This window comes from Cervus canadensis, chromosome 3, assembly GCF_019320065.1.
Source record: "Cervus canadensis isolate Bull #8, Minnesota chromosome 3, ASM1932006v1, whole genome shotgun sequence".
In the NCBI taxonomy this organism is placed as follows: domain Eukaryota; kingdom Metazoa; phylum Chordata; class Mammalia; order Artiodactyla; family Cervidae; genus Cervus; species Cervus canadensis.
In genome coordinates, this window is record NC_057388.1 from 100,684,451 (window position 1) to 100,701,275 (window position 16,825).

A 16,825-nucleotide genomic window follows, 5' to 3' on the forward strand; every position below is an offset into this window, starting at 1 on the left:
TCTTTGAGTTCAACAGTGGATGCAAAATAGCAGTTTAAACTAAGGCAATGGGATTCAAGTGAGCAGAGAATGGGTGTTATTTTTACCTGTCTTTCCATGGCCTGATCAGAAGCTGCACATCTTATTTAATTTTTGTGATGGTGGTGATGGCAAAAGAGGAGAAAAATTAGTGTTTTCTAGGTTCCTGAATAATTCTTAATGCTGACTGTTCCACCGAAAAAAGGAACTGAGAAGAGTTAATCCTTGGGGAGTTGACAGCAGCTTTTCACTCCATCTCGAAGGGCCTCTTGGACTTTGTCGTTCCGGAGAGTGAAGATGAAAGGGTTCAGCAAAGGGGTTAACACGGAAATCAACAGGGAGACTATCTTGTTGTACTCAGCTGCCTGAGTTTGCTTGGGTTTCACATAGAGGAACAAGCAGCTGCCGTAGCCGATGACGACAAAGGTGAAGTGGGAAGCACAGGTAGAGAAGGCTTTCCTGCGGCCAGAGGCAGTGGGGATCCTGAGGATGGTGGAGATGATGTAGGTGTAGGAAACAATTGTTGGGGCCAGAGAACCAATGATAATGAAAATAGCCATTAAAAACAGAACAAACTCTGTGAAAAGAGTGTCATCACAGGACAGTTTGAGCAGCTGACCTCGTTCACAGAAAAAATGGTCTAAGACGTTTGATTTGCAGAAGGTAAACTGAAATGTGGCATAGACTGGCCAGATTTCAGAAAGGAACCCAAACATCCATGACCCAATCACCACCAAGACGCAAGTTTGGCTGTTCATAATGGTATTGTACCTCAAAGGGTTACAGACAGCCACATAACGGTCCACAGCCATTGCTCCCACCAATACAAACTCTGTGGTCCCCAGAGCAAGGTACAGGAAGAGTTGGGCAACACATGCAGCCAGAGATATTGTCTGCATTCCAGGGAGCAGCAACCCCCAGAGCATCGCAGGGACGATAAGGGACGTGATCATGATCTCCAAGGCAGAGAGATGACCAAGGAAGAAATACATGGGGGACTGCAGACGTTTATCGACAGAGACAATCACAATGATGACCATGTTGCCGATTATTGTCACTGAGTAGAAGAGAAAGAATACAGCAAAAAGAACGTAGTGTAGTTCGTGGGACCCTGAGAACCCTAAAAGGCAGAATTCAGTGGCACTTGAGTGATTACTCATCATTCAGTCCTTGTTTCTGCTCCTTGGGAAACCTAGAGATCAGAAGAAAAGAAACATTGCTCCACGTGGTCCTTCTCTCAGAGAGAAGGAGCACAGATGAGGATGAGGAACTATTTCCAGTCTGGTGACCAGGTGAGGGGCCCCTACTTGGATGCTCTGGACAAAGTCAGACCTAAATGTTGTCACCTCAATCCAGCTAAAAGTTCACTGCCTGGAATGGATGAAGAAACCATCATCTCTATGCTGTGAACAAAACCTCCCTTGGCTTTTTCCCCAACTAGATGTGCTTTCTCATAGGAAACAAAGGTTAAGACTTGAAAGAAGCCAGTTTTGATGGTGTGTCAGCCCCTTGGGTATGGGGCTTGTTCTTTTCTCTTAAGCTAATTGTAGCAGGTGACATAGTAGCATTTAAGAAGATGTTCAAAGGACTGAAATTTACCCTATGCTTCATCCTGATTGGTACTACAGAGACCCACCTTGGGGTCAGCAGAAGAAAGGCAAGGGGGTCTAAGAGCATTATCTCTGGTTTCTCCAGATTTTAAAATTTCCCTATTCCCATTAGTGCTCCAAATGGAAACTCTCTGAGCCTGGGATAAATTTCTAGGTAGATTCATTCCTATTTAATTCTATTTTTTGCAAAGTCTGGGGAGGAAGGAAAGATGGTGCCCAGCACTGAGAAGTTTAGATCCAAGGCTCTCAGACACTACAGTTGCCTGAATCTCTACCACTTCATCCATCCCACCGCACTAATGTCATCTCATTAGGAACTCTTTCCAGTCACCCTCCCCTACATTGGAAAGACATGGTATTCTTCGACTTCCATTTTCTTCCTAGCACTTATTATTACCTGATATTATTTTTGTGTTTAATTGTTTATCCCAACCTTACTTGCATATGAAATAAATGAAGCAGTGTACAAAACAAATATCCCTGCACTGTGGAGCTTATATCCAAGGGAGCAATGGAGATTATTCCAGACACAAAACAAAGAAGGGAAGTATTTAAGATGTTAGTTTACTAAACAGGCCATAGAAAAATAAAGCAAGAAACAGGGACAGGAAATTTAATTTTATTTATTCATGGTCCATGTATGATGTTAGATATAAACCCATCAGAACAAAGATGCATCTTCTGTGCACTACACATAATCATATACAGAAAAATACATTATATGCAAGCTATTCTTGAGACAAGTAGTGGTGAAAATATGACCATTTCTGGTAGAAGATGGACGTATGAAAGTTTAATATATGGTTTAAAAGTACAAGGCCCTGACCAAGGCTCATAAGCCGTGTCCCCTCCATTCTATTATTCTTGGTCTGCTTTCCTTCTTGCTACCATTTCCCCTTCCTCTCTCCCCTTCCTGAGACCTCCCCAATCCCTCCGTAAATCTTTCACTGACGGGAATCCAGGCTTCAAAGACAGAACTACTGAGGGATCTCTGTGGTCTGCTTCTCCCCAGTTTTGGGTAACCATCACTAGACAAACACGAGAGAGGAGCCTGCTGACCGACATCAGGAGCTGAGCCTGCAGGAGCCCGGGTCAGAGAGGAGCTGACTCTGCCCTCTGCTCTGCAGCGGGATGAGGAGAGGAGCCCATTTCCCAGCTGCTCCCCTGACCAGTCTTCAGACTCTCGGCGTCCTTCCTCTAGAAGGCAGCCAAGCCAGAACTCCCCATCCTCATCCTCTCCAACATGTCCCTTTGTACAGGGGAACCCTGAGAAGATGCTCACCTTGAAGCACGGGCTCCTCTGCCACTTCTGACGCTCACTGGGGCTTGGGCAGGGCTGGTCCTGTATGGCTCCTGCTGAGCTGAGCACAGGGGTCAGAGCTACTTGGTGCTGCGTCCATGCACGGTGAAGGAAAGTGTCCTCGGGAGGAGTTAGGAAAAACACCCAGAAATAACAGTGCTATGGGGAGCTAAGGGTCTCTCTCCTCTCCCATTTCCCTCCTTCCCACGGGGACTTAGTCACTGAGGACCCTGCTCTTAATTAACCCAGGCTTAGGGCATCCCTCAGCAAGCAGTCTGGGGAGAGCTGAACAAACTTTTATTCATTCCCATCCTTGAGCAATTAAGTTTCAGAACTTTTTCAACTTTTTTGCTTAATGGGAAACCCAAGATCTCACCAGAGGCTTTTCAATTCAAGGCTGCCTTCTCAAAGACCCCAAGTCTAGGCTTCCAGAAGATGTCTCAAACTCTGAGCAGATCACCCCTTCTGTTCTTTATCCTATGCTCTCCCCAGGATTCACTTGATAATTGGAGCCAAATTCAGCTCCGTCACCCTCCAATAGGAAAATCCATAACTGACCTCTAAAATATGGCCCAATATCCAAAAAAGGGCTGCATTTTGTTCTCAGTCAAAACTTAACCTCAACAAAAATCCCCTGAGGACCCCCAAAACCCCATGGAAAGTTTCTACCCCTAAGTCTAACTGCTCTAGGCTATTGTCTCAGGTTTCCACTCTTCTCATACATGTGCCTTTGTATGATTCCAAGCAAGGCTCTTGCAGACATTTATCTCCATGGAATGTCCCTGATCACCAGCTGGCCAATTCCATGGAGGAAGAATATAAAAGTAGCCTAATTCAGGTAGTTATATTTACAACCTGGTACAACTGGAAAATATAAATCAGTGCTGGAATGAGGCAGACATGTGAAAGTTACAAAGCATTTATTGAAATTTGTATTTCAAGTATATATTTTATATATACCTGTTAAATCTGAGACTGTCACTGTTGCAGAAGGCTATAAATTGAGAATAATATTCCTTCCATCCTTCAAACTGCCCATGCCCAGCCAGATTGCAATATAATCTTAGACAATCTTAAAAAATCTTGTAAGCAGATATCTACATATTCCTTTGAACAAAATGTTGCAAAAATCTGTTATACACCATTTTCCCTTTCATTTAACAGTATATGAAAGATACTCTCCCATATCAACACATGCTGCTCTCCTTCTTTTTTTTGCATAGTATTCCTTCATATGGATGTCCCGGTCTTTATTAGGCAGCCCTCTGTTGATCAACTTCATTGTTTTCATTATAAAAATTAAGCTACACTGTTTTCAAAATTGATAAGTCCACAAAAATTTTTATATATGGAAAAATTCTTAGAGTTAAAATTTCTAGGTGAAGGAATTCCACGCGTGTTGTACCTACAGCATTTTATTGGCACTGAATACTCTACAGATTTGGGGTTGATTTGAACAACCATGAGGACCATATGGTAGGAGAGCTCTTGATCTCCTGATGTAATTCTCACCCAAAATATAATCAGAATTTGAGGTTAATTTTAAATTAAAAGATAAAAAATAAGGCATATTTAAAAAGAAAACAAATTAAAACCCAATGAAATGGTAAAAGTTCTGTAAGGGTGGGATGTTTCGAAAAAACAGCATGTATGTTATCTATGGTGAAACAGATCACCAGCCCAGGTGGGATGCATGAGACAAGTGCTCCGGCCTGGTGCACTGGGAAGGCCCAGAGGAATCGGGTGAAGAGGGAGGTGGGAGGGGGGATCGGGATGGGGAATACGTGTAACTCTATGGCTGATTCATATCAATGTATGACAAAACCCACTGAAATGTTGTGAAGTAATTAGCCTCCAACTAATAAAAAAATAAAAAACATTACCAACACTGACTCAGAAAGAAACTGAGCAACCAGAAATGTCTAAATATGTTCAGTGAACTGAATTCATTAGAATTGAACTGAATTAGAAACATTCTCAGGGCTTCCCAGGTGGCTCAGTGGGTAAAGAATTCTCTTGTAATGTAGGAGACACAGGAGATGTGAACTGATCTTTGGATCAGGAAGATAACCTGGAGGAGGGCATAGCAACCCACTCCCCATATTCTTGCCTTAGAATCTCTTGCACAAGGGAGCCTGGTTGGCTTCAGTCCACAGGGTTGCAAAAAGTCAAATATGATTGAAGCAACTGACCACAGCAAGAGAAACATTCTCGGAAATTACAATTTCAGATGGACTTACTGGTGGATTCTATCAAATGTTTAAGGAAGAAATAGTGCCACTCTTATAAAAATCTTCCAAAAATTAAGTGGAAACAACTCTGCTCCATTCCTCTTATTATCTTATTGTTATACCACCATTATCTTGGCATTGAAGACACCACAGAAAAGTAAATCTATGAACCAATATTCCTCATAAATAGAAATGAAAAAATCCTCAATAAAATACTTGAAAATTAAACTCAACAACTATGCCATAAAAATTAGGGATTTAATTTCAGAAATGGCAGATTGATTTAATACTTAGAGATCAATCAATATAATTCATCATGCTTAATAGTATTAAAGATCAGTTCAGTTCAGTTCAATCGCTCAGTCATGTCCGACTCTGCGACCCCATGGACTGCAGCATGCCAGGCTTCCCTGTCCATCGACAACTTCCGGACCCTACTCAAACTCATGTCCATTGAGTCAGTGATGCCATCCAATCATCTCATCCTCTGTTGTCTCCTTTTCCTCCCGCCTTCAATCTTTCCCAGCATCAGGGTCTTTTCCAATGAGTCAGTTCTTGGCATTAGGTGGCCAAAGTATTGGAGTTTCAGCTTCAACATCAGTCCTTCCAGTGAATATTCAGGACTGATCTCCTTTAGGATGGACTGGTTGGATCTCCTTGCAGTCCAAGGAACTCTCAAGAGTCTTCTCCAACACCACAGTTCAAAAACATCAATTCTTCAGGGGTCAGCTTTCTTTGTAGTCCAACTCTCACATCCATACATGACTACTGGAAAAACCATGGCTTTGACTAGACAGATCTTTGTTGGAAAAGTAATGTCTCTGCTTTTTAATATGCTGTCTAGGTTGGTCATAGGTTTTCTTACAAGGAGCAAGTATCTTTTAATTTCATGGCTGCAGTCTCCACCTGCAGTGATTTTGGAGCCCCCCAAAATAAAGTCTGTCACTGTTTCTATTGTTTCCCCATCTATTTGCCATGAAGCAACGGGACCAAATGCCATGATCTTAGTTTTCTGAATGTTGAGTTTTAAGCCAACTTTTTCACTCTCCTCTTTCTCTTTCATCAAGGGGCTCTTTAGTTCTTCTTCACTTTCTGCCATAAGGGTGGTGTCATCTGCATATCTGAGGTTACTGTTATTTCTCCTGGCAATCTTGATTCCAGCTTATGCTTCATTCAGCGCAGCATTTCTCATGATGTACTCTGCATTTAAGTTAAATAAGCAGGGTGACAATATACAGCCTTGACGTAATACTTTCCCTATTTGGAACCAGTCTGTTGTTCCATGTCCAGTTCTAACTGTTGCTTCCTGACCTGCATACAGATTTCTTAAGAGGCAAGTCAGGTGGCCTGGTATTCCCATCTCTTTAAGAATTTTCCACAGTTTGTTGTAATCTACACAGTCAAAGGCTTTGGCATAGTCAATAAAGCAGAAATAGATGTTTTTCTGGAACTCTCTTGCTTTTTCGATGATCCAGCAGATGTTGGCAAATTGATCTCTGGTTCCTCTGCCTTTTCTAAATCCAGCTTGAACATCTGGAAAGTCACGGTTCATATACTGTTGAAGCCTGGCTTGGAGAATTTTGAGCATTACTTTGCTAGCCTGTAAGATGAGTGCAAATGTGCGGTAGTTTGAGCATTCTTTAACATTGCCTTTCTTTGGGGTTGGAATGACTACTGACCTTTTCCAGTCCTGTGGCCACTGCTGAGTTTTCCAAATTTGCTGGCATATTGAGTGCAGCACTTTCAGAGCATCATCTTTTAGGATTTGAAATAGCTCAACTGGAATCTATCACCTCCACTAGCTTTGTTCATACTGATGCTTCCTAATGCCCGCTTGACTTCACATTCCAGGATGTCTAGCTCTAGGTGAGTGATCACACCATCGTGATTATCTGGGTCATGAAGGTCTTTTCTGTACAGTTCTTCTGTGTATTCTTGCCACCTCTTCTTAGTATCTTCTGCTTCTGTTTGGTCAGAAGCAGAATTTGGTCAGAATTTCTGTCCTTTATTGAGCCCATCTTAGCATGAAATGTTCCCTTGGTATCTCTAATTTTCTTGAAGAGATCTCTAGTCTTTCCCATTCTGTTGTTTTCCTCTATTTCTTTGCATTGATCACTGAGGAAGGCTTTCTCATCTCTCCTTGCTATTCTTTGGAACTCTGCATTGAAATGGGTATATCTTTCCTTTTCTCCTTTGCCTTTTGCTTCTCTTCTTTTCACAGCTATTTGTAAGTCCTCTTCAGACAGCCATTTTGCTTTTTTGCATTTATTTTTCTTGGGGATGGTCTTCATCCCTGTCTCCTGTACAATGTCAGGAACCTCTGTCCATAGTTCTTCAGGCTCTCTATCAGATCTAATCCCTTGAATCTATTTGTCATATGTATACCTATGTTATATGTATACCTATGGCCAATTCATGTTGATGTATGGCAGAAACCATCACAATATTATAATTATCTAAATAAAAGTCTAATTAAATTAGACTTTAAAAAGTTTAATTAAAAATTAAAATTAAAAAAATCAATTGAAGATATATGTTTGAATCTGTGCCTGAATTTTCTATTTTATTGGTCTGCATGTCCCTTGATCTGCATGATGTTATGTCAATAACATTCTGTCCTGATTGTTTGTGTCTTTTTAGTCACTAAGTCATGTTCAACTCTTTTTTGTGATCCCATAGACTGTATCCTGCCAAGCCCTTCTGTCCATGGGATTTTCTAGACAAGAATACTGGGGTGGGTTGCTGCTCCTTCTCCAGGGGATCTTCCCAACCCAGGGGATCTTCCCAACCCAGGGATTGAACCTGTGTCTCCTACATTGACAGGAAGTTTCTTTAACTCCGAGCCACCAAGGAAACCCTCTGTCTTGATTACTATACCTTACTATAAGACTTTATAGTAAGTCTTTTAAGGCATACTGTGAGTCCTCCAGTTTTGTTCCTTCATAAAAAAATTTATTGGGTGTTCTAGGTCCTTCATATTTTCATAGAAACCTTAGAGTCACCTTTATAATGTTTTTTTAAAAAGCCTCCTGGGATTTCACTGAAATTGTATTGTGTCTATATACTAATATGGAGAGATTTGAAGTTCTAACACAATTGCAGTTGCATGCGACCATGGGGTCCCAAAGAGTCGGACACGACTGAGGGACTTCACTTCACTTTGGTTGCTTGTGGGTCAAGAAATCAACAATTCACATATCATAAGGGCGTGCAAACCAATCCAGAATCTATGGAGTGTAACTTGGTCCCAATAGAAAGCAATAGCTAAAATATATCTAACTTTTGAACTAAAAATTTCAGTTCTATGGATTTGCTCCATATACAAAAATTTGTATTGACTTATAAATGTCTGACAATTTATAACATCAATTTCATAAGAAAAATAGAAAAAACAACAAGAACTTATTAATTGAGGGCTTGCACATAAGGACATGTATAAAATGAAAAACTATGTAAAACAGTAATGCAACATGTGTTGATATGAGAGAGACTCTTTTGTATGCTGTTAAGTGAGAGAGTAATGGGGTGGCAAAGAGTTGGACACTACTGAGAAACTGAACCCAACAACAAAAGTTGTAAAACAGATTTTCACAGCATTTTCTTCCAAAGAAAATGTAGATGCCTGCTTAGGAAATTTCTCTGAGATTATATAGCAACTGGATTGGGATCCGACAGTTTGAGGAATGGAAGGAATATTATTCTCAAATTATATCCTTCTATACCAGTTGACATTCTCGAATTTAACAAGTATGTTTAAAATAGAATCCAAAAATCTCCGTAAATGTTTTGTAAGTTTCACACATGTGTCTCACCCCAGCACCAAGCAGATTTTCACTTTAAGTTTTGTCAGTCATTCCAGGTCGTAACTATAACAACCGCCATTAGGCTGTCCTTAAGCTCTTCCTACACAGAAGTGCCAAGCTGGTGATTAGGGACATGCCATGGAGACAAATGTCTGCAAGCACCTTGCTTGAGTGCTAATAGGTGCACAGGTATGAGAATAGTGGACACCTGAGACAGTAGAGAGGAACAGAGTTGGATTTGGGGGAGGAAATGCCTCATGGGATTTTCAGGGGTCTACAGGGTCATTACCAGTAGCCTCTGCATTATGAGCCAAGGAGAAATAGGCTTTGGGGGAGGGGAGTTGCTGAAGTTAAGATTTGAGATCCAAATGCAGGCTTTCTTTAAACATTGGCGTATATTTTTGAGTCAATCGTTGGAGGTTCCTATAGCTGGATGAGGAGGGAGCTCATTTTGACTCCAATTATCTAAGAGAATCCTGGGAAGAGCTTAGGACAAAGAGCAGAAGGGGTGACCTACTCAGAGCCTGAGACATCTTCTGGGAACCTAGACTTCAGGCCTCTGAGAAGGCAGCCTTGGTATTGAGAAGCCTCTGGTGAGATTTTAGGTTTCCCATTGAACAAAAAGCTGAAAAACTTCTGAAAAGTAATTGCTCAGGGATGGGAAGGACTAAAAGTTTGTTCTACTCTCCCAAGACTGGATGCCCTAAGCCTGGGCTAATTAAGATCAGGGTCCTCAGTGACTAAGTGCCCTTGGGAAGGAGGGAAGTGGGAGAGAAGGAGAGAGAGACCCTCAGCTCCCCACAGCACTGTTATTTCTGGGAGTTTTTCCTAAGTCCTCCCGAGGACACTTTCCTTCACCGTGCATGGATGCAGCACCAAGAAGCTCTGACCCCTGTGCTCAGCTCAGCAGGAGACAGACGGGACCAGCCCTGCCCAAGCCCCAGCGAGCGTCAGAAGTGGCAGAGGAGCCCGTGCATCGAGGTGAGTGTCTTCTCAGGGTTCCCCTGTACAAGGGACGTGTCAGAGAGGATGAGGATGGGAGTTCTGCCTTGGCTGCCTTCTAGAGGAAGGACACCGAGAGTCTGAAGACTGGGCAGGGGAGCAGCTGGGAAATGGGCTCCTCTCCTCATCCCCCTGCAGAGCAGAGGCCAGAGTCAGCTCCTCTCTGACCTGGAGCTTCTGCAGGCTCAGCTCCTGATGTCGGTCAGCAGGCTCCTCTCTCCTTTCATGTGTCTTCATCGAGTGGTGGTTACCCAAAACTGGGGAGAAGCAGACCCCTGAGATTTCCCAGTGGTTCTGTCTTTGAAGCCTGGATTCCCATCAGTGTAAGATGTACAGAGGTATTGGGGAGGTCTCAGGAAGCGATGAGAGGAAGGGAAAACGGTAATGTGAGGAAGGCAGGCAAACAGAGAACAGTAGGACCTCAGAGCTACGGCCTTTCTACGCTGACCAGGACCATGTGGTATTCAGTCACAAAGCCTGTGTCCATTCGCTCATCATTTGCCAAAAGTTTTCAGCATTTGTCTCCAGAATGTTTATGTATATGTATCTATAATATATACAGAGGACATTTCCTTGCCTCCATGGAGTTTACATTCCAGTGTCACAGTTCAACAAAATAAATGAATTTCCTCTCCTGCATCCTTGTTTCATTTTTCTATGGCATGATGAGGAAACTATTTTATATACTTGTTTATGGAATAGTTTCCATTCTCTCCTTGAATATAAGCACTGCAGCACAGGGATTTTTAGTTTGCTGTGTTCACTGCAGCGTTTGTTTAATGTTAAATTAAAATGAGAAATTGAATGTATAACATAACGTCAGGTAGTAACGTGTTATGAAGAAAGCCGACTGTCAAGAATGAACAGGTCTATCACGTTTTGGAGAAGGTGAGTGGAAAGAGTCCTCTGAGGAGATGAAATTAGCCTGGTGGGATAGATGAAGTGAGGCACAGACATCCAGGCAACCTAAGTAACTGAGAACCTTGGATCTAAACTTGTGAAAGTCAGGTACCATCTTTCTTTCCTGTCAAGACTTTGGGCAGGGGAAATGGCGTAAGAGAAGATTGAATCTGCTCAGGGAAGTCATCCCAAGCTCCAGAGTTTCCATTTGGAATACTACCTGATTTGTAACAAAGAGATCTTAAAGTCTGGGGAAAGCAGAGATGTTGCTCCGGGACCCTCTGCCTCTCCTCTGCTGAACCCAAGGGGATCTCTGTAATACCCATCAGGATGAAGGGTGGGATAAAATTCACTATTTTGAACATCCTCTGGAATGTCACTATATCATCTGCTATAGGTAAGCTAAGAGGAAAGAACAAACCCCGGATCTAAGGGACTGACTCAGCATCAAAACTGGCCTCCTTCAAGGCTTAACCTTTGTGCCCTGTGAGAAAGGAGGGGAAAAAAGACAAGAGAGGTGTTCCTCACACAAGTGGAGAGGATGGGATCTTCATCCATTGCAGGCAGTGAACTTTCAGCTGGACCGGAGGTGACAGCATTTAGGTCTGACTTTGTGCAGAGCATCCTCATAGGGTTAGCTAGCCTGGTCCCCAGGTTGGAAATGTTTCCTCATCCTAGGCTGTCCTTCTCTCTTGAGAGCAAGACCTTGTGGAGCAGCATTTCTTTTCTTTTCATCTCTAGGGTTCCCAAGGAGCAGAAATAAGGGCTGAATGATGAGCAATCACTCAAGTGCCACTGAATTCTGCCTTTTAGGGTTCCCTGGGTCCCAGGAACTACATCACATTCTTTTTGCTGTATTCTTTCTCTTCTACTCAGTGACAATAATGGGGAACACCATCATCATCGTGATTATCTGTGTTGATAAACATCTACATTCCCCCATGTATTTCTTCCTTGGTCATCTCTCTGTCTTGGAAATGCTGACAACATCTATTATCGTCCCCGTGATGCTCTGGGGGTTGCTGCTCCCTGGGATGCAGACAATATCTCTGGCTGCATGTGTGGCCCAGCTCTTCGTGTACCTTGCTCTGGGGACCACAGAGTTTGCACTGTTGGGAGTGATGGCTGTGGACCGGTACGTGGCTGTCTGTAACCCTCTGAGGTACAACACCATTATGAACAGCCGCACCTGCATCTCGGTGGTGATTGGGTCATGGGTGTTCGGGTTCCTTTCTGAAATCTGGCCAGTCTATGCCACATTTCAGTTTACCTTCTGCAAATCAAACGTCTTAGACCACTTTTTCTGTGACCGAGGTCAGTTGCTCAAACTATCGTGTGATGACACTGTTTTCACAGAGTTTGTTCTGTTTTTAATGGCTATTTTCATTATCATTGGCTCACTGGTTCCAACAATTGTTTCCTACACCTACATCATCTCCACCATCCTCAGGATCCCCACTGCCTCTGGCCGCAGGAAAGCCTTCTCTACCTGTGCTTCCCACTTCACCTTTGTCGTCATCGGCTATGGCAGCTGCTTGTTCCTCTATGTGAAACCCAAGCAAACTCAGGCAGCTGAGTACAACAAGATAGTCTCCCTGCTGATTTCTGTGTTAACCCCTTTGCTGAACCCTTTCATCTTCACTCTCCGGAATGATAAAGTCAAACAGGCCCTTCGAGATGGAGTGAAAAGCTGCTGTCAACTCCTCAAGGATTAACTCTTCTCTCAATTTAGATGGTATGATCTTGACTTTAGATTAGACAGTTACCTAGAAAATGCTACCCTTACCATTGTCTCCATTACAAAAATGAAATAAAATGTACAACTCCTGATCAGGCCATGGAAGTAGAAGGAATGTAGAAATGATATGCAAGCTGTACTGACTAGAAACAGTGTTTGTTTCAATTTGCTTCCCCTGTAAACTCAAGAAAGCATATTCTGAGCATGTGGGAAGACCTAGGAAAAAGAAAAGCATACATTTTCATGAAAGTTCTATTGGACCCATATTGGTTTATAATTCACCTTGAAAATGTGTTTCCTGGGGGAGTAATGAAATGGGCGTGTGAGCGGGTGAGATAGATGGATAATGAGTTCAAAGGCAGAGATGTGCACTGTATTTCTTCATCAGCTCTTCCTAGTTCTTTTCCTATATTTTTGCAAATTTCTTGAAAAGATGGCCATAAGTTTTAAAATATCTTGTTTCTCTTTGTCTCTGTGTGTTTCATATTTTCCTGGACTCCTTCTACCGCAAAGTACATATGATGTTATATCCATTTTGCCACAGAATGAATCTAGAGTGGTGCTGTGGAGACGGGAACCCTTCTCCCTTGGCAAATATTGGTGATATAAGGATATGGAAATATTTGGGTCAGAAGGAGGACAAACTTCCTTTCGCTAACCTTCAGGGTATTGCTTTAGCCCCTCCCCTTGAGGTGTACGCGTGGCGGAGACAGATATGAGTGAGAAGACTGGTTCTGGAGGGAGCCTCTCGTGTTTCACTGTTGCTGAAAACAGCTCTTTCTGTTCTGACCTCCTCCAGACCCAGATTTCAGGCTGAATGGCGCATTTTGAGTCTTTGTTTTCAAATCCAAGTGTCCCTTTTGTAGGTTTTCTCTGCGCGCCAACCATAACAAACGAGTCACTACCCACTTCATTCCCAGCTCCTCAGCAATCCCAGGGCATGGCTGTTTGACAGTGTAAGGATTGAAATTTCACATTGTGGAGGAAGGGCTTTGGAGGTGGGAGTTTACTGACAATGATGGCACTCAGTACATCCTACCAGCTCTGAACTGAGAGAGGCAACTGAGCTGCCCAGCAGAGGTTGATGGGCTTACTTATGTTTTCCAAGGGTACTGTGTGAGGGTGCCTTTCTGACGGTGAGCACAGGCAAGACCACCTTGCCTGCTGAGTTACTTGTACTGAACAGGACCCCAAGAGAAGGTGGTGAGTGAGGCCTTCAATCCCACCCATGCTCTGCTAGCAGCAAAGGGGCCCTGGTGGGACTGTGCTGGCTGAGAAAGGGTTGAAGACTCAAAGACAGGTACCCCTTCCTCTCAGGTTCATTTCAGGAGGCCTCTTCTTTCTAGAGGAATCCCATTGTTCTAGTTCACTCACACAACATGGGGACCTTTTTCTGATTTTCACAAAGCCTTGCACATCCTAGGCAGTATCCTGTGAGGTAACTAGTATGATGTCCATTTCACAAATGAGAAAATAGCGAGGATAACAGGTTAAGTGACTTGCCAAATATTACTCCATCATCAACCATATCACATTCATCAGGTTGGAAAAGCATAAACCTCTGAGAATACTGTGTTGATGTGAATTCTGGAGAACAGATTTTGATACATTTCTTATGAGAATATAAAATACTGTGGTCAAGGTAATTACAGAGTCTACTCATGGACATCACCAGATGGTCCATGGTAAAATCAGATTATGTTCTTTGCAGGGGAGATGAAGAAGCTGTAAACAGTCAGCAAAAACAAAACCTGGAGCTGACTGTGTCTCAGAATATGAGTTTGTTATTGCAAAATTCAGCCTTAAAATGAGTAAGGTAGGGAAAACCACTAGACCATTCAGGTATGACCTAAATCTAATCCCTTATGATTATACAATGGAGGTAATGAATAGATTCGAGGGATTTAATCTGGTAGACAGAATACCTGAAGAACTATGGACAGAGGTTTGTCACATTGTACTGGAGGCACTGACCAAAACCATTCCAAAGAATAAGAAATGTAAGAAGGCAAAGTGGTTGTCTGAGGTGGCCTTAGAAATAGCTGAAGAAAGAAGAGAAGTGAAAGGCAATAGAGAAAGGGAAAGATATGTTTAACTGAATGCAGAATTCCAGAGAATGCAAGGAGAGACAAGAAGATCTTCTTAAATGAACAAACCAAAAAAAAAAAAAAAGAGGAAAACAATAGAATGGGAAAGACTAGAGATATCTTCAAGAAAATTGGAGATATTGAGGGAACATTTCCTACAAAAAGGAGCACAATAAAGGACAGAAATTGTAAGGACTTAACAGAAGCAGAAAAGATTAAGAAGAGGTGGAGGTGGCAAGAATACACAGAAGAACTATACAAAAAAGGTCTTAATGACTTGGATAACCATAATAGTGTGGTCACTCACCTAGAGCCAGACATTCTGGAGTGTAAAGTGAACTGTAACTTAGGAAGTATTAGTCTGAACAAAATTCATTCAGTTCAGTCACTCAGTCACGTCCGACCCTTTGCGACCCCTGGACTGCAGCATACCAGGCTTCCCTGTCCATCGCCAACTCCCAGAGTTTACTTAAACCCACATCCTTTGAGTCGGTGATGCCATCCAACCATCTCATGCTCTGTCGTCCCCTTCTCCTCCTGCCTTCAATCTTTCCCAGCATCAGGGTCTTTACAAATGAGTCAGTTCTTCGCATCAGGTGGCCAAAGTATTGGAGTTTCAGTTTCAGCATCAGTCCTTCCAATGAATATTCAGGACTGATTTCTTTTAGGATGGACAGGTTAGTAGAATAGATGCAATTACTACCCCAAGGGTCAGAACGTTATCCACTAAAGAAAGAATAGAGAAAATAGTCCTTCCTTGATTGCCACAAATGACTTTCAGTCCACCCTTCCTTCCCTCTTTCTCTCTCTTCTTCAGCAGTCTGAGGGATGTTTTAAGACACAGACTAGATCGGGTCTCTCTGCTGATTAAAAGCTTCTCAGTGGTCAGAACCCCAAGTCTTATAAAGCCCTGCAAGATTCCTAGAAATGCTTTTTTATTTTGTCAAATAAAACCCCTTATGGGTCAAAACCTTATGGTCAAAACCCCAAGTCTTATAAAGCCCTGCAAGATTCCTAGAAATGCTTTTTTTATTTTGTCATCTAGTGGTATTCAACCTTCATCCTATGCTTTAGAAACGTTGACATTCTTTCAGCTCTTCCAGGGCAATGTTACATTCTACTCCACTTCTTAGAATGTGTATCCCACCTTTTATCCAGCTGTGCCAAGTTAGAGTCAGATACCACTTAATTATCACCCTCTTATAGATGCTTCCTTACCCCTAAGTCAAGTTCAGGCTCCCTGCCAGGTGCTCCCAAATACCCTTGTAGTAGATGGCTGTGTTCATGGTCCAGATCTGCTTCAGGACCAAGACACTCATTCTCCCAGCCCAAAGCCAAGACTATCCCCAGTAATTGCCCTTAACTGGCCATCCCCGGTGGCTCAACAGTAAAAGAATCCATCTGCAATGCAGGAGATACGAGGATACAGGTTCAGTCCCTGGGTCAGGGAGATCCCCTGGAGGAGGCAATGGCAACCCACTCCAGTATGCTTGCTGGGAAAAGCCCATGGACAGAGGAGCCTGGTGGGCTAGGGTCCATAGGGTTTCAAAAGAGTCAGATACAACTGAGTGCTTGAAACAGACTTAGACTAAGCAACTAAAACCGTAAAACTGAGGAAGCTGGAACCAGTGGCTGCTGATGCAGGAGTGCAAATGCCCAGCCCCTGTGTTTCAGGTAGGGACACAGTTCAGGACACATTTAAAGAGCTGTCTGTCCTAACTGAGAGCTCCCTGGGGGATTGAAGCCTTTGTTGCTACACTGCTCAGCTTCCCCTCTGTCAAATATCTCCTCCCTCACACCAGTACAGGGAGTGTTCTAAGAGCCTATTCAGACCTAAGGCAAACTAATAATTTGTTTCTCAAATGATTCTCTACAATAACAGATGTGTGTATTTGTCTAAGTGTGTGTGTGTTTATTTATTTATTATGTAACGTAATACTTTGGCCACCTGATGCGAAGAACTGACTCATTGGAAAAGACCCTGATGCTAGGAAAGATTGGAGGTGGGAGGAGAAGGGGACGATAGAGGATGAGATGGCTGGACAGCATCACTGACTCGATGGACATGAGTTTGAGCGAGCTCTGAGTGTTGGTGATGGACAGGGAGGCCTAGTGCGCTGAAGTCCATGGGGTTGC

The 16,825-nt window shown here is 42.9% G+C and overlaps 2 protein-coding genes across 2 annotated transcripts; one reads left to right on the forward strand and one right to left on the reverse strand.

Moving 5' to 3' along the window:
* Nucleotides 1-236: 236 nt before the first annotated feature.
* On the reverse strand, nucleotides 237-1,181 carry LOC122437970 (olfactory receptor 9A4-like). Its single transcript, XM_043462433.1, has one exon. The coding sequence runs from the start codon at nucleotides 1,179-1,181 to the stop codon at nucleotides 237-239; it is 945 nt and encodes a 314-aa protein (XP_043318368.1).
* Nucleotides 1,182-11,634: 10,453 nt separating this feature from the next.
* LOC122437971 (olfactory receptor 9A4-like) lies at nucleotides 11,635-12,579 on the forward strand. Its single transcript, XM_043462434.1, has one exon. It carries the CDS (start codon nucleotides 11,635-11,637, stop codon nucleotides 12,577-12,579), a length of 945 nt encoding a protein of 314 aa, XP_043318369.1.
* Nucleotides 12,580-16,825: the final 4,246 nt, after the last annotated feature.